We start from the raw sequence: 23631 nt of genomic DNA, 5'->3' as shown, positions 1-23631 counted from the left end.
ATTCAAGCGTGCACGAGATCTTGTCTGATGTAAACGAGATTTAAAGGGGCCAAAACATGATTCACACATGTTTAACTAGTCACATCTACATAAACTGATGTTTTGACTCGCATGCATGTTTTGACCAGGTGTGAGAAGGATTCTTGATTGCAGACATCAACCGAAATAAATTCCCATTCAGTCCACGATGGACGTGCTACCGAGCGGGAATATTTTCCGTGAATTACAAGTCGTGCACGACACGGGCTATTTTTCTGCACAGCCATCTCTTGAGGATAGATGGCAACAGGTATGTTTTATAACTCACTTTCATGATGATTTCAGTGTTTATCTTTACTTCTTGTATTTACAAGCTAAGTTGCCTGCGCTGAGAAATATTTGCAAACTCATGAGAAATGACGCTTAACCCCTCGTGAACCTCAGCGCCATAGTTTGACATTTGTAATCGGACGTGAAAACGATGTGAACAGAGGAAATTCAATCGTCAATGACTCTTAAAAACAATAATAGGCCTATCGATGCCACTCTGATTGTTTGAAATAATTTTTTATGCAATAATTATATATCAAACAAGTTTAGTTATGAAATGCGGAAACACAGGATGTTCTGCTGACTTTTAATGCGCTCTACTTAAAACATGTATGAATCATCATATGAAGCAAACTCATTCTTGGCCACATTTACTATAAACTCACTGTATGCAAAAAAAAAAACAAAAAAACACGACCATGGCAGATGTGACCCGACGTCTAAGGTTTTGTAAATATAGAGAGTAATTGATCACCTTGCATGACCATCCATCGATCTCTAATTGACCTAGATACAAAAACTTGATTAGCATCCGAGAAGGATTCACAATTTTAGCATACAGACGGTACTCTAGGATCCATCTGGCGAACAAATATTTGGGGGAAAATATTACATCTGACTATAGTTTCTATCCCATGTGCTAAGTTCATATTTTCATTACATACCAAACCATTGATCACTGGAGCACTGTGTCATGGCATGGCATAGCAATGTTGGGAATAAACTGAGGTCATTTTTGATAGTCTGCTTGCAGCTGTGAACTCCATTTGATGATATCAGTGCAGACGGGAAATATACAGACTGATTATGAGTCATATTGTGTTTGATAAGCATAGTACTACAGAAAAAATGTTTCCCATTCATATATAGGAGACATGTCATTATTAGCTGTCAAAATTGAATGTCTCTCATGAAAAAAGTTTACATGTCATTTCAAATGTGCTTGGGGAAAGTCAGTTACGATACTGACAAACACTTCAAGTGGTACATCATCGTACTCTTTAGCTGTTCCGGGGAAATAGAATAAATTTCAAAAATTATAATTTTGTTAATTGCCAATGATTTGATATTAGAAGTCAACAAAACATGTTTGAAGGAAAAATGAGATTCAAAGAAGACTACATTTTGGTCTTATATCAATATTTGCACAAGTTGAATTTAAATCAATTTCAAAAACATTCTAGTAATTCAGTGATCCAAATCAGTCAATGTATATTTAAAATGTGAGATAAGGGATCGGTTTTAAAAAAAAAAATGCAGTTCACTATTCCACTGCATATTAATCCGTTTAATCATTTTAAAATTGGAATATTGATATTATCAATATTTCCTGTTGAACTCTGGAATAAATATATATCTAATTATCATTTTCACAGTTTAACATCACAAACAATATCCTCGTCCCCTATCATGTTAACAAGATTGAACATTGTTGTTCACGGCTTCATTGTGTCTCGGTTGATTATAGGTCCTGATTGCCTGAGCTTAGTGCAATTTGTACGACTGTTTTATACGTTTGCCCTGTGGCCACATTCTGACTTTTTCCTCTGTTTACTTTGTCTAGGGAACAATATGCCATTATTCAATATTGATATACATATGCATATAGTCTGATATTTTTTATGAATTGATCAGTTTCTAGGAAACACATGGTATAATGGTAGAGTGTTTTATTTGTCACAAAAGTAAACGTTTGTATTACATCGAAATCGACTCTTAGGTCAAAGGAGGATAGACGCAAAGGTCAGGGATACCGGTTTATTGTGTCCATCTGAAATTTCACAAATTTAGCTAAAGGAAGTATGGAGAGATAAGGAAATTGTAAATTATTTGAATGACATTGACATTTTACTTAAATGGTGTATTGTTGATTTACAATGTGCAACAAGTGAAGAAATATAACTTCATTGAGTACTTCCTGCATATAAATGTAATGATTAAACTACAGTCAAACTTTGTTATCTATAACTCTATTGGACCCAGAAAAAATTTACTAGAATATCCAAGGATTTGAGGTATCAAGGATAAAATACTTAAAGTAATAAGTGATAAGGACTTCAAAATTACTTCAAGATATCCATGGTATTCCAGATTTCTTTGTTCATAAACTGATTTGTATTTGTAAATTCTATTCAAAAGATATCTTTCCAGTTTCTTTAAATGCTTATAGTCATCTTCAAAAGTTGTGTGCAAATTATTTACACGCTCGTGTACACCAAGTAGTATATACTGGCTAATACTGCATTGTATTGCAAGAACAAACACTATATTTATATTTTACAGGCAAACAAACCGCACTTAAAGATATTATATACAGTACAAAACAACCTTCAAACTTAAAGGTTGCTGAGTATAATAGCTTTCACACTGAGAAAAATATGTAACAAACAATGTATATAGCAGTGAGGTAATACATAACAGGCAGATAGCCACATTGTTGTAATGTTGATCTATCTTTTTTTCCACAGATGTGCTCGTAAGGGAAGAGGGAAATTTTACTTTAGCTTTGATATTATATCCTATTATCATTCACACAGGGCAAATACACAATGCTGTAAAAGTTTTTTCACAATCGGATAAAAAATGCTATAGATTTAGATAGGAAAAGGTATATAGGATACAGTGTAGATCATTAAAATGTTAGATATTATGTTAAAAGGTTTCTTTTGGCAAATCAGTTATGAAATAGACTGAGTAATGAATATGCTCTAAATTGTAATGATGGTATCACAAAATTGCATTATTTGTTTAGTTGCGTAATGCGTTCAAGATTGTAATAATGATATCATTTAGTTGCTCTACATTTTTGCTTGATCTTTTTAGTGCTCCAAAATATATTTTTATTCTGTTAATAACACAGTTGCACTGGTTTCTGGGTTACTATGGTAATAATATTCCAGCTGTCTATACTTTTCCCGAGTCAGCTAGCAATGAAATATAGATTGAATCAATACACTTTGTGTGTATATTCTGAATATAGAGTCCTTTTTACGATTTATTGCTTATAGTTAAATGCTAAAAATATTACAGAATGCCATATGGCAATGCCAAATGTATAGATCTGTTTATTCTGTTTCCTCCAAAAGAATGTTTTGGGAAAAAATTTCCAATATGCAGTATGTTTTCCATGATATCAAGAAATAATAACTGAGATAAATTCTTAACAGGAATTCAGGTCATGGATCTAGACTTTCTTTGAAATTTTAGAGACATTGATAATGAAAATTACCAGGATAATACAGAGACATATTTTAAAGATTTTTTCCCAGTTTAGATATTTTCAGTTTAGCTGTTCAGTGCCTGGGAATTTGGTGCATGAATGAAAGAGGTCAAAAATTTTTAAATGTACTGGTACACAATATCTTTAAAAAGTCTTTCATATATGCATAGGCCATTGAAAGCCTTATTATCAACATTTGAGAGTTGGCAATGTCTTTAAAAAATTCTTTAGACACAGGGAATGAACATGATATAATGTTCGCAGTTTAGGGTTTGTCTAACACACCATAGTGAGTGGCCTAGATACTTGAAATAGTTGCGTGAATAGGCAGGCTGCAATACTATGTATACGTTCAAATCTATACAAAAACTATCTGTGGTATAGATCACGCATCTGTATGAGAAAATTGTCTAAATCTCGCAACAAAAAAATACATTGTTCCCAGGATGTATTTTTTCCATCCCAAATTTATAAAGTACAAAGATGGAGTCATCAAAAACAAGGAAAAGATACATATATCTAATCTGTTTTTAACATGTCAATTAATTTCCGTCTCGATAAGAGCTTGTAGTCAAAGCTCAGTGGAATTTTTTTTTGCATAGTTTTTTTTTTTTTTTGCAATTTCATTCCAGATACTTAAAAGATACTCTAAGGATAGAGACTGTACTTTATGCTGAGACAACAAGGGTTTTTCTCCATTGATTTATGGCTACGGATCAGCATATGTAGCTGTATAATTTACATGTAGGGTCTTGTTTCATGGTTATTACATTTTCTCTGTTTCTCAAATTTCAAGTTTTGATTTGTGGTCATCTAATCTAAATCCATGAAATTATGCTTAAGCATGGAAAGATGAGCTGAAAAAGTACCTTAGTCAATTATTACTGGATCCATGTATATATTTTTTTCTGTTATTTGTTTAGTTGAGTAAGGAAAGTGATATTGATATCAGAGGTAAAATGGATAAATCAATTTCTTTGTCTCTTTCTGTTTGGGGTTAAAAGCATTGCCATTAAGTGCAAGGGAGGTTGAGGGGGTCCAAATTTGAGGTTACAAGATACTTCATGTCTGTGTCATCTCGGTAGAAATTTTACAGTGACATGTCATTGGTACAAACTAACATGCTTTTTCATTAGAGCAACAATTTTGCCAAGGCAGGCAGATTAAGGGTTATGCAATGTGGAACATGTACCAAATTATACCTGCCAATTTTTCACTGAAAGGAAAATTCAAAAGATAGATGTTTGAAATGTCTACACCGAAGATCAAGTTTGTCTTGAAAAAAACTCTTAAACACATTAGATGCAAAGTCAGATGAAGGTCAGAATCGTATTAAGTTTACCTGTAATAATTCGGATATTGTGGATTTCCTTAGAGGACACAACTGAACATAAAATAGTTTGCTATTTACACAGACAGCATTATCGTGATGGGCTTTTGGAGATGAACAGACAATTTTTTTATCAGAATCTTTTATAGACATCTTGAGCTTTTATCAATCTTGGTTTACTAATGTAGTATGTATTCTGAGTAATGATTTTCCATTTTAAGATGAAACTTGAAAAAACAGCTGATGGAATATGTAGTTGTTGACCGTTAAACTGTCTTTCAATGAGTTCAAGGTACCGGTAAATCATAGACGTATAAGTAAAAGCAGCTTTTTATCAAGGAAGAAATGTACCTATTATAGCATGCTCATATCAAATACTTGGCTAAAGGAGGAAGTTCCTTAACAATAATGAACACAGACTACATTTGAGTGGGCTCTTGAGTCTGTCATTTTACTCCATTAATCAAAATGGACATGACATCAAATTTCAATTTTTTTTTATACTTTTTATACAGTAATAACATGAGATGCTGGCAAGCTTGTAATTTCTGTTTGAAAAAAACAAACGAAGGCTGTAGCCTGTTATCTTACGTTTCTTGCTGTGAGTTGACTGACCAACTTTGCATGTGAAAGTTTTATAAACTTTAATGACTCCATGAATGCATATTGGCAGTAACATATAAGTTTTGTATTTTGGCAATTTAGGTTATATATGCTTAACCAAATTATTTGTAGTTTTTGTTGTTGTTGTTTACAATTTGCTGAAAGAATTTAATGTTTTAAAAAGACTGGTGTACATTTAGTTAAAGAATTGTTCATTTGCTTTAAATATTCTATCATTGAGTCTTAAGAAGGATTATTAGAATAAGTAGGGAGTGGGTTCTACAATTGTCTAAATGGTGAAAGAAATTTAAAAAGAAACTTCCAGAATAGCCTTTTCATTTATAGTCTAATCTTTTTATGGTTCATTGCAGTGTGGACTATAATGATGTATGAAGGTTGTATTTTACACTTGTGGCGTAAGGAAGGGTCCGTTAATACTTAATATAATGACCCTCTTATAATGGTCAATCATTTCTTCAAAATTGGGGTGGAGTCGAATATTTTATGGATAATCGCTTCTTTATCAGTGGGGGCCAAAAGTTATGTAATTTTTTCCGTAGGCCCAGATTGTAAATATGTTTATCAAGTAGGTGAATGACTAAACCTCAGTCCTGTTAAAAAGGCAGAGAAAAATTCATAGCCTGCAAAGAAGATTGAAATATGGCCAAAATTAACATGCAGCCTTGCAAGTATAAAGGAAAAGGCTACATGAACATGGCCTAGAATGAAGGTTATAGAGTGGTTTGGAATAACTTCTGCTAATTAAGAACCAGTGTTAATTAAAGTACAAAGATGATTCAATGGAATGGCATTCAAAAAAAAGTACTGACATATAAGATTGATTTCATATAATATTAATTAGCATTGCAAATGTTGGAAGTGCATTAACATATGAAATAAACACATTTTTTTGGTATCAAAATGTCTGTCTGCATTTTGTCTTTCACCCCACCTGAAAACAAAAAACCCAGGAGTTTCACCAAAAATTGTCTGGCACTTCAAAATTACGTTGGTTTTAATGACTAGGTAGTCGTCTCTTGTTGTTTTATGGAAGTAGGCTCGCTTGGTGTGACAGGTTTCCCACAGGTGGACGAAGACGTTGAAATGTCTCATTCACTTTCGATGGAGCTCTCCTCACCTGAACGAACACAGAAGGAGAGATCTCAGATAGATAGAATCTCTTCCCCTTTTAAAGCTATACAAAGCAGCTAAATAAATCATCTTTTAAGATAATATTTATTCAGTTTAAATAAGCATTTTATGTCAGAAAAAGAGGGTTTATGTATCAGAACATTCTATATCTTATTTAAATAGACTTTTATATACGTATACATGAGTATAACTTGATCTGCAAATAGAGCTTATCTGACTGTGAAGTTAAAAAAAATACATGTGCATGTATAAAGGTAGCTAATGCATCTGGTATCCTAATAAAGGATGATTTATAAGTTTTTAGCTCACCTCAACGAAGCTTATGTAATACTCGGTGTCGGCGTCGGCATCCCAGGTTAAGGTTAAGTTTTTTGGGGCAGTTTTCTTTTTAAGTACTTCTATGTCCTATATTGATTAGACATGCATGGAAGATGCTTCTAGTGTCTTTCATTGTACCAGTTTAAGATTCAGATGCTGCAGTTTAAACAAAGAAATGACCAGATTAATGTTTTTTGGAGCAGGTTAACATTTTTGGTGCAGTTTTTGGTGTAGGTTTCATTTCCAAGTAACTATAAGCCCTATGTTGACCAAACTTGCATGGATGATACATCTAAGGATGCATACTACCGGGCTTGCTTCGGATGCTGAATCTGACCTACATTTTCTGGTTGAGTGAACAGGTTAAAGTTTTTGGTGCAGATTTCAATTCCACGTAACTATAAGTCTTATGTTGACCAAACTTGCATGGATGATACATCTAAGGATGCATACTACCAGGCTTGCTTCGGATGCTGAATCTGACCTACATTTTCCGGTTGAGTGAACAGGTTGAAGATTTTGGTGTAGGTTTCATTTCCAACTATCTATAAGTCCTATGTTGACCAAACATGCATGGATGATACATCTAAGGATGGATACTACCAGGCTTGCTTCGGATGCTGAATCTGACCTACATTTTCCGGTTGAGTGAACAGGTTAAAGTTTTTGGTGCAGATTTTAATTCCAAGTAATTATAAGTCCTATGTTTACCAAACTTGCATGGATGATACATCTAAGGATGCATACTACCAGGCTTGCTTCGGATGCTGAATCTGACCTACATTTTCTGGTTGAGTGAACAGGTAAAAGTTTTTGGTGCAGGTTTCATTTCCAAGTAACTATAAGTCCTATGTTGACCAAACTTGCATGGATGATACATCTAAGGATGCATACTCACTGGGCTTGCTTCGGATGCTGAATCTGACCTACATTTTCTGGTTGAGTGAACAGGTTTAAGTTTTTGGTGCAGGTTTTATTTCCAAGTAACTATAAGACCTATGTTGACCAAACTTGCATGGATGATACATCTAAGGATGCATACTACCGGGCTTGCTTCGGATGCTGAATCTGACCTACACTTTCCGGTTGATTGAACAGGTTGAATTTTTTTGTGCAGGTTTCATTTGCAAGTAACTTTAAGCCCTATGTTGTCTAAACTTGCATGGATGATACATCTAAGGATGCACACTACCGGGCTTGCTTCGGATGCTGAATCTGACCTACATTTTCTGGTTGATGAACAGGTTAAAGTTTTTGGTGCAGGTTTCATTTTCAAGGAACTATGAGTTCTTTAATGACCAATCTTGCATGGATGATACATCTAAGGATGCATACTACTAGGCTTGCTTCGGATGCTGAATCTGACCTCCTTTTTGTGGATGAGTGAAAATGTTAGTTTTTGATGCATGTTTCATTTCCAATTAACTTTGAGCCCTATAATGAAAACTTGCATGGACGATACATCTTAGGATACACACTAATGGACTTGCTTCGGATGCTGAATTCGACATACATTTTCAGATAATAGACCAGGTATAAGTTATGGTTGCATGTCTATTTCCAAAAAACTATAAGGCTTATATAACATTGTATAAACCAAACTTGCACAAATGTTGCATCAAGAGATGAAAACTCTCAAATTTGATTCAGATGCTGGATTTTGATTACATTTTCATGAAGAAGAACTAGTTTAAATTTTTTATGTAGGTCTATTTCAAAGTATCAGATCAAAATTGCTTAAATATTTTCATTTTTGGAATGTACAGTTTTTGTTGGTTAATTGTGTGACTTTGCCTTACTTAAAGACAACATTCGTTGAGGTGAGCTCTGTAATCTCTGATTACCTATGTTTATCAACTGTTTGAATATATCTGCTTATGGGGGCAGAATTTACATTATAGCCAAATTATTTTTGCTGCTTTGGAATGGAAGGGGGAGGCAGATGAAAGTGCTGTGCTAAGACACTCAGAAAAGTAAAGCTAGAAGGAGGCATAATGTTTATATATACTGCTTGAAATCTGCCAGATGCATTGAGAAATCCCCAAGGCATTGCATTGTTGTGTATACTACTACATGCTTTTTCTGTAATCTGTTGTATGATGAAAACCAATGTATTGGAGGGAGACTTAATTTTTAACTTAGTTCACAGTCTTTTAAAGAAGAGGGAATGTCCTACAAATGCTGTATAAGAGGCTGTAAGTCTGACCGGGAAGTGGTTCCCTCAATCAGGACCTGGAGTGAATGTTAGCGAGGGGAGAGAGGAGGATGTCTACTAGGAATTAAGCTGAGGATAATCCATGCGTCATTGGTCAATAGGGCATGATTACAGCTAATCAGTCTACCGTATGAATGACATCCTGTTGTGCACCGTTACACATCCTTGTTCAATATGCAATAAAAGATACAAAGCACTTAGTGTTGACCCCTTCCCTTCTCAAGTTGTGGAAGATTGAAGTCACTGTGAAAAAAGCAAGGCTTGAGACTAGGCAAATTATTGTAGTCTTAATAACTCAAGTTTTCACCCATTAACACTGAAATATTAATACAGGATGGTTATAAGATGTGGTGAGATTGTAGGTGTGTTTTTTCCTGCGATCTAGGTCATAGATGTTAGATGAAGGATAGTGTAAGACGGAGCAAGAATTTGAGCTATCTTAACCATGTTAATTATGTCTTAGAGCATTGCGGCTTTACAGTGGGGGAGAGGGTAGAGATTTTGTGTATTGGCAAATGCCAGTACCATATTCCTTGATAGGTCAACCTTGGGAATTTTCTAGAGTGCCTGATACTAAGTAGGGGTCCACTGTGCTTTTATTGCTGGGGTAGATTGAATTGTGATTGATTTATGTGTCACTGTCTAATCTGTTTTATGTCAGCTTTATGGACTTGGGTAAATAAAATTATTTACATGCAAATTAAATTTCGAGGTAGAATGAAGACAAGTGCTAGCTACCCTCCACTTTGTACGACCAGAAGGGACAGAGATTTGGCAAGGTTGTCTGTTTCTTGAAGCTTATAGTGCTTTACAGACCGATTCCTTGAATCCATGAATTGTCTTTACGCATATTGACTAAAAAGTAATACAAACCCATTTAATTTGTCCTGATGAGAATTCATTAATGCAACCACCATGTATCAAATTGGTTTCAAGAGTTTTAGAATGAAATTGTGTAGTTTAAATGCAATTTCAGAAAGAAAGCCATCAAAACCATTAGTACCAGTATGTTTGGATTGTTTTGAATATATTTTACATTTGTCAAAATGATATACTTATTTATAAAGTTTGTGTCTGAAGCTGATTACATATATTATCTCTGTTAAATCATTAATTGGTATGAGGCAAAAGAATAAAGCTTGTTAATTTTTTTTTTTTTTCATTGAGAGAGGCTATTTGCAGCTTACAGCAAATTAGTAAGTATATAACATGGGAAACAATTATCAGTATGTTAAAGGTCAGTTGAGGACAAATTTTCCCAACTGTGGCTATGAGCTTTTACATTCATGAAACAGATTATTCTGACATTTGTAAATTTACTAGATGTACATTATTGTACATATATAGACCTCATTGTACATTTTTCTACAAATGATAATTTGAATAAATAACCTGATATTTTCCTGTGCATTTTGGCACAATATACTTTTAAATGGTTTTCGGTGTTTGCTGTGAAATTTGATCAGTTCTGTGGGTTTGTCGGTCTTTGTTCCGAGCTGGAACAAGGAGTGGGGTCTACCCATTGAGGACTATGTAAGTAATCGGCGGGAGATAAGATTTGTGCCGGAAAGATAATAGTCTGTTGACAAGACCGTGGACACTAGATCCTACATAATTGACAATGATGACATGGAAACTCTTCAGCTATGGTGTCCTCTTGCTAGACTGTGAATGCCAAGGAATGCATTTACCAATAATGTTCAAACAAAACACGTTCATTAGTCCAGAAATATGATACATCTGTCTCTTTCCAGAGGATGACCACTGACAGAGAGTCTTAATTAATCAGGGCTGCAGAATGCTTCTACTCTGCAAAACTGACCCCTGCTATTGAGACTGCATGTATATACAAATTACCGTTATGTATGATCTATACATCATGTGAACTCGGTATGGTGCTAATTAATATCTTGTCTGAAAATAACTAGTTTACTGTATTTTACTGTAAAATGACAATTTAAAATGACAATTTCTAAAGTACATGAGAAAGACATTTTATAACAATTTCTGTTTCTAGACGAAAAATTACCTTTCGCGGACATGCATTAAAAAGGACAAGAGGTACTTCTTTTATTGAAAAATGTGTTCTACATTTTAGCTTTATCATGCTTTGAATTCCTATGCTTTGGTTTGCAAGCTCTTTAAAGTTTAGAGAGCTCTGGGGGGAAGCTATTTATTAAGTTATGACCAGAAAGAAGGTGAACACAAAAGATCCTTTCAATGGATTTTAGGCAGACAGTAGGTTTAATTCTGGTGGGTAAATAGTTTATGCATAAAGGAATTGGATGCACATTCCAATGTCAGTCAGGTATTGGAGTGGTTCATGATTTATATCTCAGTGTTTGTTCACACCTTGTATCCTAGAAAGGTGCAGAATACCACGTAGGGGTCAAATGAGACAAATCCTCAACATGCTCAAAATGAGAGACCGCCTCTTCTAAGGGATGTATGTATCATGCTGTGTATTAATAATTTTACTTGCAGTTTGCAAATATGCATTTTCAGGGAATATATGGAACATTAGTTTCACTTTCACTCTTTGTAGTAAAATTGTTACATAGCTTAAGGTCATTGAATTTGTTGGAAATATTTGATGATCAAAGATTCTAAAGAAAATTATCTTTTGTTAATACCTTAGATTAAAACACGAAGGAATAATTGGGAATGAAACTGAATTTATCAAGGAAAGATATATGTACATGATTTGTATTAAGGAAAAAAAATTAAGTTAACTGGTTAAATGATTTAACTTCAAGCAGGAAATTTCACCTGACAGATTTCTAATCAATCATATCTTCCCTCCATCCACATCTGGCAAAGTAGTCCAAGCTGTTGAAATTGGGCAGGGAATCCATTAAAGATGAAATGGCTAATAGAGCATTCATTCTGACCCATTCATTTGTGGACGGCAAGAGGTATCAAACCATCAATGAAAGGCTAAACAATGGGACACATTCCTTCGGATAGCCAAAGACTTTAAAGTAGATAAAGTAATGGAAATAGTGGAAATTAAAAGGGGATTTAATCATCTAGGGATAGCTGTTTATATTTCAAATAACATACACAATGGTTTATTTTCCCCCTTCCTGTCTTGGCTTTTTACTGATACCGATCTTAAAATATCTAACAGTAACTTCAGGTCAGAATGTTATTTCCCGCCTGTATGATCATAGCATCTAGGAATGTGATGGACTGACCTTGAGATTAAATGAAAAAATTGGCCAATTTGCAAGAAATCTGATGTGTGTTGAGGTTTAGGTTTTGGTGTATACCTCCTGACTGCAGAATCATATGACTTTAGGCATATTAAATAAACTGGGTCAATCTAAGGTTTAAACAAGTCAATACTGTATGGTTAATATATTAAAAGTTAAACAGTTGGGTCAATTTGTAGAAAATGATTGATGCAATTAATTATATGAAGAGAGGGCATTGGCAAGATTTTGCTTTGCATGACTCAGTGAGCACCATGCACTGACTAGGAACTTAATTTCATTTAAGTATCGCACAGTAGTTAAAAAAGAGAGTGGATCTATGTGTCATAATGACTAAGTTTGGAACTTGGCATAACAGCTCTGTGTGGGTGAGGGGCCACTGCATGGGAGGCAGATTAAAATGCACAAGATGAAAATTTTTATTTACATAATGGTGATAAAGCTAAATTCTGAAATATTTCCTCTAGTAATTCACAGCATTGAACTGTGCTAGACTCTTGAGATAAGTTTATCAAATTGTTATTGACAAACAGCAGTTTTACAGATCATATTATTTTTTCTATGAATTTATACTTGAAAATTCATGCATATAAAAGTTTGAGAATTTTAAAAAATAAGTTTCATTCCTACAGTGTATATTTAAATTGGCTTTAAAGATGAAATGCAGATAAGCAAGTTTGCATAAATGTTCTACCTGAGAAGTGTCAAATATATTTTTTATAGACATACATGAATTGGTAAATTGCTTTTTATCGCATATTTTTCAAATCAACTTGTAGCACGACTTACTTCACTTAAGATTATCAAAAGGTATTTAATATGAAAATTCCTTCATTCATAAGGGCTTTAAATTTCTCACACTGTGATTGACGAGGCGAAAGGGCTTTTTACATTGAAATCGGAATTTGGAATCGGTACACATGTCAGTTTAAACAATGTTTTCTTTGTTAATTTTAATAATTATCAAAAATATTTTGACAAAGTTGCATGTTTATCACCTGAAGGAATCACCTGCCATAATTTTATCACTTTTATTCTTTTCTGATAAGGTAAAGTGAAGTTATTTTCAAACACCTGTATGGGTGGCTTTCACAGGTGAATCTAGGTCAAGTTCATGTTCAGTGACCAGCTCATTACAGTACAAGATGTAGATTAACAAGGTCTTACGAAGAGGCTGCTCTTTTGTCGTTTGACATACGCTAGGGGCTAGAGACAATTGTTATTATGCCTTAATAACATAATGGAATGAGAGATGATATTGAAGGATAAACTGTGTTGCGACATCGTTGATTAAAACTGTCACCATTCTTTGAAAGTAAAGAAATGTGATAATGAGGATTATTTCAGATCCAGCGGAGCTGATCGGAATGTTTTCAAAAGCATATAACAATAAATTGGTTAATATCAACAGAAAAGGAGATCAACAGTTTTACTGAAACTAGATCGAATTGAAGGACATTAGGCCAGATAAAATTAATCTTTAGATTCTCATCCCCGCCCGCCCCTCTCAAAGTGTCCCGCCCCAGTGTTTTTTATTTTGATTTTTGGGTGTTAAAAGTATATTTTAATGTCTTTATTCAGTAGGATTTTGGATCAAAGTTTTAGAGTTATCTCCTGTTTGTATCAAAAGTCGCGTGTCGCTATTTATAGCAAAAGAGCCATGTGAAGAATGGAGAAAATCGGCAATAAAAGCAGTTTAGATATGAAAGGGAAAGATAATGCGTCAGTATAGAAGAGGCAGAGAAGAAAAAATAGCATAAACACATCTTGATAAGCAAGTTTTAAAGAGACTTTAAACTACTAGGTAAAAATTGATGAGGGAAATGCACCTGGTCAAGTTTTAACGATCTCTACTTTATGTGAGTTTCTATAAAAGAAATATTTAAATAAAACATCGTTGGCAGAATTTAGAGAATAATAGTGTTAAGAAAATATTAAATACAGTTGCATCAAAACTGTTCAAGTCTAGGCTTTTCAGTAAAATATTTTATAGAGTTTGCAAATATTACCTACTACAATGTCGAACATAGAATCCCAAGAACAATCGAATTTTTGAGAAAGGTAGAAATCTGTGATATTTTACAAAAATTTTTAACAGAAGGATTTGTTGGCGAAACTAAAAAGTATTTGGGGGAAAGGCCTATGAGAAGTCATTCAAATCTATTCATATAGGCATTAACATAAGGAAAAATTGTTTCTAATTTTTTTGATATTTTCAATAATAAAAAATAGAAAATAAAATCCGCCCACCCGCCCCAATTTTTTAGCAAATTAGGATGAGAATCTAAAGATTAATTTTATCTGGCCTTAGAGAGAAAAGTCATGCTCTGAGAGCATGTAAATAAAATAGTCTCCAAGAAATAAAATAAACATTGACTGAAAATTTGAAAGACTTATAGACACGAAGACGTCTAGGGTAATGGGCAATATGTTTTGATGACATTACAGTTTAGGGTATAATATATGGAAGATTCAGCAAGTTTAATGTCTGTGACAGAAAGATAAAATGAATACACATCCTATACAATTCTGAATGGCCAGAGATTGGTATCCATATTGTTATAAAACCTTTTCATATTGCTATATTGCAGTGCTTGGCTGATTTCGTAAACATGGGTTTTTGCAAATTAAAAAATGTAAATCATAACGATTTGGTGTGAAACTTCCATCATGAATTCCTGACTCACCTGAGCAAAAAATTTGAGATATTTTGTTTATGAGAAACTTACCTAAGTTACTGGAATACCTGGCCAAACATTCGGGATCTATATTGATCTGTTATCTCTTTCAAGGCAGCTTCATTGCACAGCATTTTTACTTTGTTTTGAGGAGCAATTAGTGCCAAGGCATATCAAGTGTTTGATTTCTTGATAAATGTCAGGGCGAAATTATCTCTTTCCACAGGAAATTAAAAAGTATTAAGCTTTATTACCAAACAATAATAAATCCTTCCTTTTATTGTCCGTATGATGATAGATGGGGGAAAGTTAGTGCTGCGGAAGGTAGTTTGTTATGTGGAAATTGGTTCGGTCTGAAAGTCAATTGAAAATTTTTGTCAGCTATAGCTAACTGAAGAAATGTTTTTAAAACAGGTAGCTATGTGAATATATTTTCATTCAAATCCACTTCAATTCTAGATTCGTTCTACCACATATTCTAATTGCAGTGCATTTTAGAGGATTTCCTTGTGCTGTTTCCTTTAATTATAATTAGGTACACAGCTGCTTCAGCTCTTTGTCTTTGCACTCCAGATTAATCTTTCTGCAAGCAACACTAATAATTAGGGAAACAAGTCCCTTAGAACTCCGTAAAAGTCTTTCTTGTTTGTCATTGATAATGGAGTTACAATGCCTTTTGAACTAGACTGCACTTGCTCATTATTGCACACTGCATTTGCAAAGTGCCAGAAATCATGTAATTTGACAAGACAATCAAAGGCCCTGATTGTTCATACAGATTTGATGTTACCATATTTTTTTATGACATTCCTTGCATAGAAGTTAAAGAAAAAAAGTAGGTTATAAGATTAGGATGACACGCTTGGAGACAAAACATGTTTTGAAAAGGGGGTAAGAAATATTTCAGTGTCATATACAATAAAGTCTCGCTATGTCACACCTATGATAAATTTTTTGCCCTAGAAAGCAAAATTCCATCCATGAACTGTTTTACTATAAATATCTAATGTCTACTCGAGCAAAGCTGAAGGTATACGTACATCCAGTGCCAGCTGGCAGCTTGCTACAAGATCCTCTATTGCCTTCTTGAACAAGTTACTGGAATGTGCTTAGCCCACTTTAAGTGTTAAAAGATTACACACTGTGTGGTAGGATTGGTTTTGTTATTGTTTTGAAGAAAATTAAAGAAATACCTGGCAGATATTTATTCTGCACTAGTTCTCCTTTTTTATCTTTATTATTTTTTAAGCATTCTAACCATTCATTGTCTCTTTAAAAAAAAATAATAAGAAAGGGATATGCATTACGGCCACCATCTTTTGATTGTTGGTTGGGTCTCTTTGGCCTGAACAAACTCTAAGGACTTGCACACTGGCAGGGTTAAATTAATAATGACCTAGGATTAGCAGTCTAATATTCTATTGCTCCACTGTGCCTCAAGGACAGGACCGACATTCCAGTTGTCATAATGTGGGTCTGGCCACCGTAGTGCCTGTTTTCACCATTTGTACATGCCAATACTTGATTTATGTCTATTTGATGTATGGATTTTCATAGACAAAATATTGAGATAAAGGCTCAACAGAATGCAGTCTTGATACAAAGTGCTTTCCTAAGCAGACATAAGGTTTCAAACAGAGGCTATACAATGTGTTAATGTAAAGATATCAGATAACCCCAAAAAATTAAGGTTTTAAAAAGATATTTTACAATATGAAAGGGATGCATGTATGCATGAATGTTGTGTCCTTAATTATGATGATGTAATACAAATTGGGAGATTTTGTCTCAACAATTCCCCAAAAATATCCTTGTTTCATATGCAACATAAAAATACACACCAGTAGTAATTTATAAATAAAAGGTATTTTAATTACTGTAATTGACAATAAATGTTTGATGTTTAAGCTATTATAATGATTATAAATTGTGCTTTGTTGTCTTTGCAGAACTGCCTGGAAATGGAAAGATACCTGAAAAGTGAACCCAAACTAACATCCTTCAAGAAGCTGAACCCAGAGGCAGCAGAGATGGACCGATGCTGGGAGAATGGACAGCCCTCTCTAGGGAGGTTAACCCCAGAGGCCAAACTGGACATCAAGGAGGAGCCCGATGACATCATTCCGGAACCGTGTGATGAGTTTTACGAGGATGATGAAGATGAGGATGAAGAAGACGGGAATGAGACGGAAACCGAAGCCGACGATAGACTAGAACAGCTAGCGTACTTAGACCTCAATGATAGGACCTCATGTGATACACTTAGTTTGAGTAGTTTTAATTCACAGTCCTCAGGTGTCTCATGGGATAGCAACAACAGCGATCCCCCATTATCACCCATCATGCCTAAATCAAATGACCCATTTGCATTAAGACTTGTCGCACAGCCGGGGCGTACCACAACAGTAGCAGTCCGTGTGCCCTCTGCTGATCTCATGCAAAGGCAGCCCTACTCTTATGTGTCTACGTCACAGAATGGTCGCATGCGTCCCTACACCGCCCAGCCCATCCAGCAGCGACCCCCAGTGCCTCTGAACGGACAGAAAATCCGAACGGATGTCAGTCCTGACATGAGACGTAGAAATCACAAGTGCCCGTACAATGGTTGTAAAAAAGTATACACAAAGAGTTCTCATCTCAAAGCTCATCTAAGGACACACACAGGTAAACATTTCATAAGCCAATTCCTCAAGTCTGATCCTCTTTTCAGTTATTATTTACCATGCTTAATATATGACTTCAATGAACAAGCAATTTTTTTCCCCCTCAGAGGTTGAGAAATTGCTTTTTTTATTGGAGAAAATTGTATTTTTTCAAGTGCCTTAAATGTACTTGCTTTAGCCATAATCATATTTTAGTGCTTTTGGGGGGATAAAAGTTATTAACATTTTCAGAGAATGTGCATTTTTAGGGAAGGAAATTGACTTCACTTAAGAACAGACCCTATAATATTGTGAAAATGGAAAAAAATAACTTTTTAAACCAATTAAAACTTATTTTCTTTGTGTTTAAATGATTTAGGAAAGCCAATTTAAGAAAATCGAGTAATAATCAGTTCCTCATTCAGAGCTATTAGCCTTAAGATGAATGAAAAGCAGTGATTGATGAGACATCATCTCCTGCAAATGAAAGTTGCTTTTACAGGAGCCATGTAGCGCATTATCATTTGAGACTGGAATTTATCTGATCTATATTAATCTGACTCGTATATTGATGTTTTGTTTTGTCTGTTGTCTAGGAGAGAAGCCATACAAGTGCTCATGGGAAGGGTGTGAATGGCGCTTCGCTAGATCTGATGAACTAACTAGACACTATCGCAAACACACGGGAGCAAAACCGTTCCGGTGCAAAGTGTGCGAACGATGTTTTTCGAGATCTGACCATCTCGCTCTTCACATGAAAAGACACCAGACAGCTGACTTATAGCAACAGTGGTCTTAGCCGTTAACAAATTAATTTTACACCAAAAAAACAAACCATGATTCCAATTTATATATTGTGATGTCTTGTGTAACGTTATCATTCATATGTTTGAAAACCTATCCTTTTTTCAAGTGTATGTATGTCCATTGTTTGTTGCAAATTATTTTCAGGGTATTGCCTAATGCACAAGTGCTTAATTGTTGAATACAGTTTGACATGTAATTTTTTTTTCAAATTGTCTAAAACGTAATTTTTATGGCCCCAAAGTGCTTCTTGTGAACAAATTTGAATCTTTAATTTTGAAAAATGATGTTTTGAAAGAGATCTGTTTTTTTTATTTAAGTCGTTGAAATAAATTAGTACTTAAATTCTTCAGCTGAATTAGAATTCATAAGTGGCACAGTGCAGGTAAACTCTGTCTTTTAATGTTGTCACATATGAAACAGGTGTTCTTGATAAATTACATGACACAATGAAAAATGTTACATAATACCAAAAATCTGCATTATGTGAAAGTTTTGGAAATAACATTGCATTAATTATTAGGCCAAGCAAATAGAGATGTTTTTCACTCCTTTGTAAAGTTTATATGTGTTCAAAATCTTAATGAATTTGTTAATCAAGCCTCTTGCATTGCCAACCCAAGTATTTATATTCTTCCAGTTTTATGAAAACCTCTCTTTACCCATCTTAAACCCCCCAACATCTTAAGTTTAGAATAATTTGAATCAGGAACAACTTTTCATTTGCTTGGCCTTTCTTTGTCTTCTTTCATGAAAGTCCCAATCTAAGTCCCTGGTCGTGACCCTGCCTACGCAGTTCGCTCAGGTCATGACCTCTTTTCATTCTTCATATTCATTTAGATCCCCTCCCCAAAGGTCAGTAAGTTGATCCATTTGCTGTGGAACACTCTTGGATGGTTTTTTCACCCTAGGTAGTGGTTTTGGTAGCAATGGCTGTAGAAAAATACACGAAGGAATCATAAATTCATGCTATTCATTTAAGCACTATATAGTTTTATTATAAAAGTATTCTTTATTTACCTTCATATATTTTTTAAGGTAATCATATTTATTAGGTTTTCATATAATATAGTTATATCAATTGCTTTTCTGTGTTAACATGACTGGGGTAAAAAGATTTTTACTAATATATATATAAAATCATTATTTTTTTCACCAAATGAAAAGTCTCACAGAGGTTTTAGACCTAGTCTATTATTTTGTGTTTGTGTGTATTCCTAGCTCATTTGTGCTTATCATTTCTCTTGATTTTGAAATTTTAATGCAAATTCTACTTCAGTGCTTCTAAAGTTCTTTTTTTATATATTGGTTTATTCTTGCATTCAAACATGTTTTCATTTTTTTCATCTTATCAAATTTATCATGATTTATTTAAAAAATCTGTTTTTGTGTGTGTGCTGAAAAAAAAGGTCATGCACCAAGGGCACGTATAGGATTATACAAATCAGCTTGTCAAATTGATCTTGTTAATTTGTTGTTTTGCCTGTTGTTAAGCTGGCATTTTTTCTGTGATATTTTTTTTTCCATTGTATATATATATTTGATGTATATTATATATGTACACACCTTGCCTTAAATGTTGGTGATATGTTAAAAAAAACATGCTGTAAGGACGAAATGCATGCAAACACAAAAACAAACCATATTGAGACTATCTATCTCTGTATTGTTTTGCTATTTTGTGTATCTGGATATAAAATTTATCAGTGGTGTTTCACTTCCAACACAATTCTAATTGTATGCTAATTGATAATGAGACTCTTTTTCTTCTACTATTGTGATCTGAACATGTAGCTCTTTTCTTTGGAAAAGTAATTTTTTGAGTACCATGCTTGATTATTTAAGTTCTTGGTGACCTGTTTGGAATTTATTTATGTTGCATGTACCAAGGAAAAAACTTTACCACAATTTGCATGTCTGTCCTACACATCCTTAATCTGATCAGAAAAAGCTATGCTCCAATAAATTTTCAAACCATTTTAAAAATAACGTTTCAGATACATATAATTGCCAGGCAGTACTAAAATGTATTCTTTGATTTATTAAATGATCCATTTAGGAATGTAAATGCCTAAATGGCATATGTATCAAGAACCCCCTTGCCCCAATCTATATTTTGGAGTTGGTTGGTTGATGGGGTCAATATAGTCAAGGCAATGCTAAAAATCTATGTGCTTGTCCTCCAAATGTCTATGAGAGAGAGAGAAAGAAAGAGAATGAATCTCCAATATAGATCTGATATTTATGCAGTAAAGTTCCTTGAACTAATACTATGTAACATTTTGTTGGTTTTTTTTCTCCATGACCCAAATGCTGTCTTTAATTGGCAACTTGCGGTACAGTTTATCTTTTATTTGAATCGTTGTGTTTTGTTCACCTTAATAATAGCAAGAAAACTGGTATTCTTTGGTTTATGGTAAAAAGGCAAATACTTGTCAGTGAAATTGTCATTTCCAATTTTTTATGCCACAGGTATTCATTTCGCCATTGGAAATGACTCTTTTAATTGCCTTCTAATCATGGAAAATAAGATGTACTGCCCTTTAGTATTGATAAATGGGAATTGTAAGTCCCATATTTCTAGATGCTTTTTTTTCCATATCAGATATGTACATTTGTTTTCTTTGAAATTGAAACAATATTTAGGTTATATTGATCATTAATTGGTGTCAGTTCTCAAAAATTTCTTTTTGAGATCAATTTTAAAATGAAGATTTTTAAGACTGATATGCAAACTAAAAAAAATTAGAATTTTTTCTTTGATTATTATAATTTAGTACTTTAAGTTCAAACTTTCAGGCTTTGGTGGGTGTAGTGCAATCTTTTTTTTTTAATGTAAATTATGCAGATCAAAGTTACAGTGGGAAAATAGTTGGAATTGCGTAAATTAAGGTTATATGTAGAAATCATTCAACATTAAATTCAGTCTGAGATTTGTTTAGCTAATAATTTCAGGAAAATGTTTTACTCTTGCTTTTCATTTTTGTTCAGTTCAATGTACACAATTCTAGGATTTTTTTTTATTTTCTTATGAACAAAAACATAACTTCCCAAAAAACTGATTTTTTTCTCATAACAGCCAGTGCTTTGTTATTACAGTGCAATATTTTATTATGAACAAAATTTAGTATTTTTAGGGCTTTTTCATTTCAATTTGATTTTGGGGGGCAACTTTTTGTGAGGTAGATGTCTATTATAATCAATTTTAAGATTACCAGTGCATGTATGTTATATTTTTTGCTGTGACTATTTCAATATGCAATTTATTGTACACCATGAAAAATGTTTGGAAGTGGATGTTAGCATGCAGTTAATTAATCCAAAGGACTGGTTATCAAGGAAATTAGGACACTTGGAGGATATTTAGAATGTATTCTACATTAATACGTTTATTTCATATACATGATTTTGAAAAAAGAATAGTGTGTTTTGTACATGTATCTCTACATATTGTATACAAATGTTGTACATAACCACAGACATCAAATTATATATATTTACAAAGCTTCGGTGTTGTTCGTATTTTATCTGGAGGAATTTGAAAAAGAGATGGAAATGGATATTAAATTAATAGCTTTGAATTATATACAGATGTATATATTTTTTAAAGTTATAGATCTATATACCTCACCTGTATGCAGTGTATGGTTTATATTTTTTGTACCTGGCAGCTCTTTGACATCGGATTTCCTATCATTAAAACATACTTTACAACTCACTACAAGGACAATACATGGAAGTTGATATGGTTCTTTGAGAGTAATAATGATGCGACAACAGTATATTATATAATACTTTCTCGGAGATGGAAAACGAGGAAGACCCTAGCAACAGTTGATGAACAAACAACATTTATCTATTTCAATTAAAATCCTTGTAAAAATGACCCAAGCTAACTTTTCAAATAAACTGTAGGTAGATTGGTTGCATAACTTCTTGGTTTCAATTACAATTCTTCACATTACTTCATTGGAGCAGTAGCTTTTAAAAGGTAAAAATAATTTCACGAGAGCTTTTGCAACTCTTCCAATGAAATAGAAGATTTTTTTAGTGGATTCAAAACACTTTAGGAAAGTTAATTTCGTATAGTGAAAATAGATTAAGCCGCGTAAATATTCAGAAATTCATAAGCTTGTCTGTCAACGACCTTAACCAAAGACCCAGATATACGTATTAAATTTGCTTTGAAAGACGTGGGCGAACTAATAAAGAGATCTCAAATTTCTCATCTCTTTATCGTGAACTACCGAGATGGGTCTGTTTTCTCCCCATTTTCTCATAGAAGGCCCGAAAGTCACCTTGTTGTCTTCACATCTTGCTACAATGATTTGAATTTAGGTTGTTCCTCTGTCAAAGACTATTCCACAAAGGGACCTTGCACATACAGTTGTATACTAGAAAATGTACATAATTTGGTTAGATAAAACCCGATGATTTCAAGCTGGTAAACTCAATGTTACAACTGTAGATCCCCACACCCCCGCATCATTTTTTGGAATGAGTGATTGTCTCATTTGAATGAACTTTTTTTGAAAGCCATTGAGTCATTCAAAGTTGAGCATAACATGTATATGAATGACGTGGTGTGACTAGTCATTATCGCGAATATGATTTACTGATTGCAAGTTGTTTTGCGTCCCATTCGAAAAAAATTTTCATAATAGATAAAAAGGTCACCATATAGCGACGAGGCCCCAGGTCACTCAATGCTCAACGGCCCTAAGGGCCGAGTAAGACTGTTAGTTCTAAATTTGCAGCTCTCCACCAGCAAGAAGTGACCTTTCCATATGGGTAAAAAATTTCCCAAAAGGATCGTTAAACAAAACAAGGAAAAGAAATTCAATTACTAATAATTATCTTTTAATTTTGTTTTAGAAGAGAGTATTTTACTTTTTCGATAAAACAAGTAAATCACTTCAAACACGATTTATTTTGTTAAATTGTTCCCCTATATATAGAGATAACATTCTGACAAAACATAGTTTCGTGTTATATAAGGTGTGATTCTCGTCAAATGATGTCAGTCCAGCCCTGATTTGTCCACCTTTCCCTGTAAAGCTTAATTATCGTGCGAGCTTCCAGAAGTGGCAAAATAGCGGATACCATTCTAAGCTCATTTTAAGCTAGGTGTTAGAACCTCACCAT

At 33.8% G+C, this 23631-nt stretch overlaps 1 protein-coding gene across 1 annotated transcript; it reads left to right on the top strand.

Annotated features, from left to right (window-relative positions):
- LOC134256161 (Krueppel-like factor luna) lies at nt 1–21991 on the top strand. The gene is made up of 3 exons (XM_062738781.1): nt 1–289; nt 16990–17704; nt 18279–21991. Exons 1-3 carry the CDS (start codon nt 188–190, stop codon nt 18464–18466), a joined length of 1005 nt encoding a protein of 334 aa, XP_062594765.1. The 5' UTR covers nt 1–187; the 3' UTR covers nt 18467–21991.
- The last annotated feature ends 1640 nt before the right edge of the window (nt 21992–23631 follow it).

This window comes from Saccostrea cucullata, unplaced genomic scaffold (assembly GCF_032062105.1).
Source record: "Saccostrea cucullata isolate Sc308-1 unplaced genomic scaffold, CSIRO_AGI_Scuc_v1 ctg204, whole genome shotgun sequence".
NCBI lineage: Eukaryota > Metazoa > Mollusca > Bivalvia > Ostreida > Ostreidae > Saccostrea > Saccostrea cuccullata.
This window is presented reverse-complemented; position numbering and strand designations above follow the sequence as displayed.

What these genes read in the sequence shown, in the direction of transcription:
- LOC134256161 (XM_062738781.1), top strand. Translation starts at nt 188, where the DNA reads ATGGACGTGCTACCGAGCGGGAATATTTTCCGTGAATTACAAGTCGTG. An exon ending in TTGAGGATAGATGGCAACAG is followed by an intron (nt 290 to 16,989) that starts GTATGTTTTATA and finishes TTGTCTTTGCAG; the next exon opens with AACTGCCTGGAAATGGAAAG. An exon ending in TCATCTAAGGACACACACAG is followed by an intron (nt 17,705 to 18,278) that starts GTAAACATTTCA and finishes TCTGTTGTCTAG; the next exon opens with GAGAGAAGCCATACAAGTGC.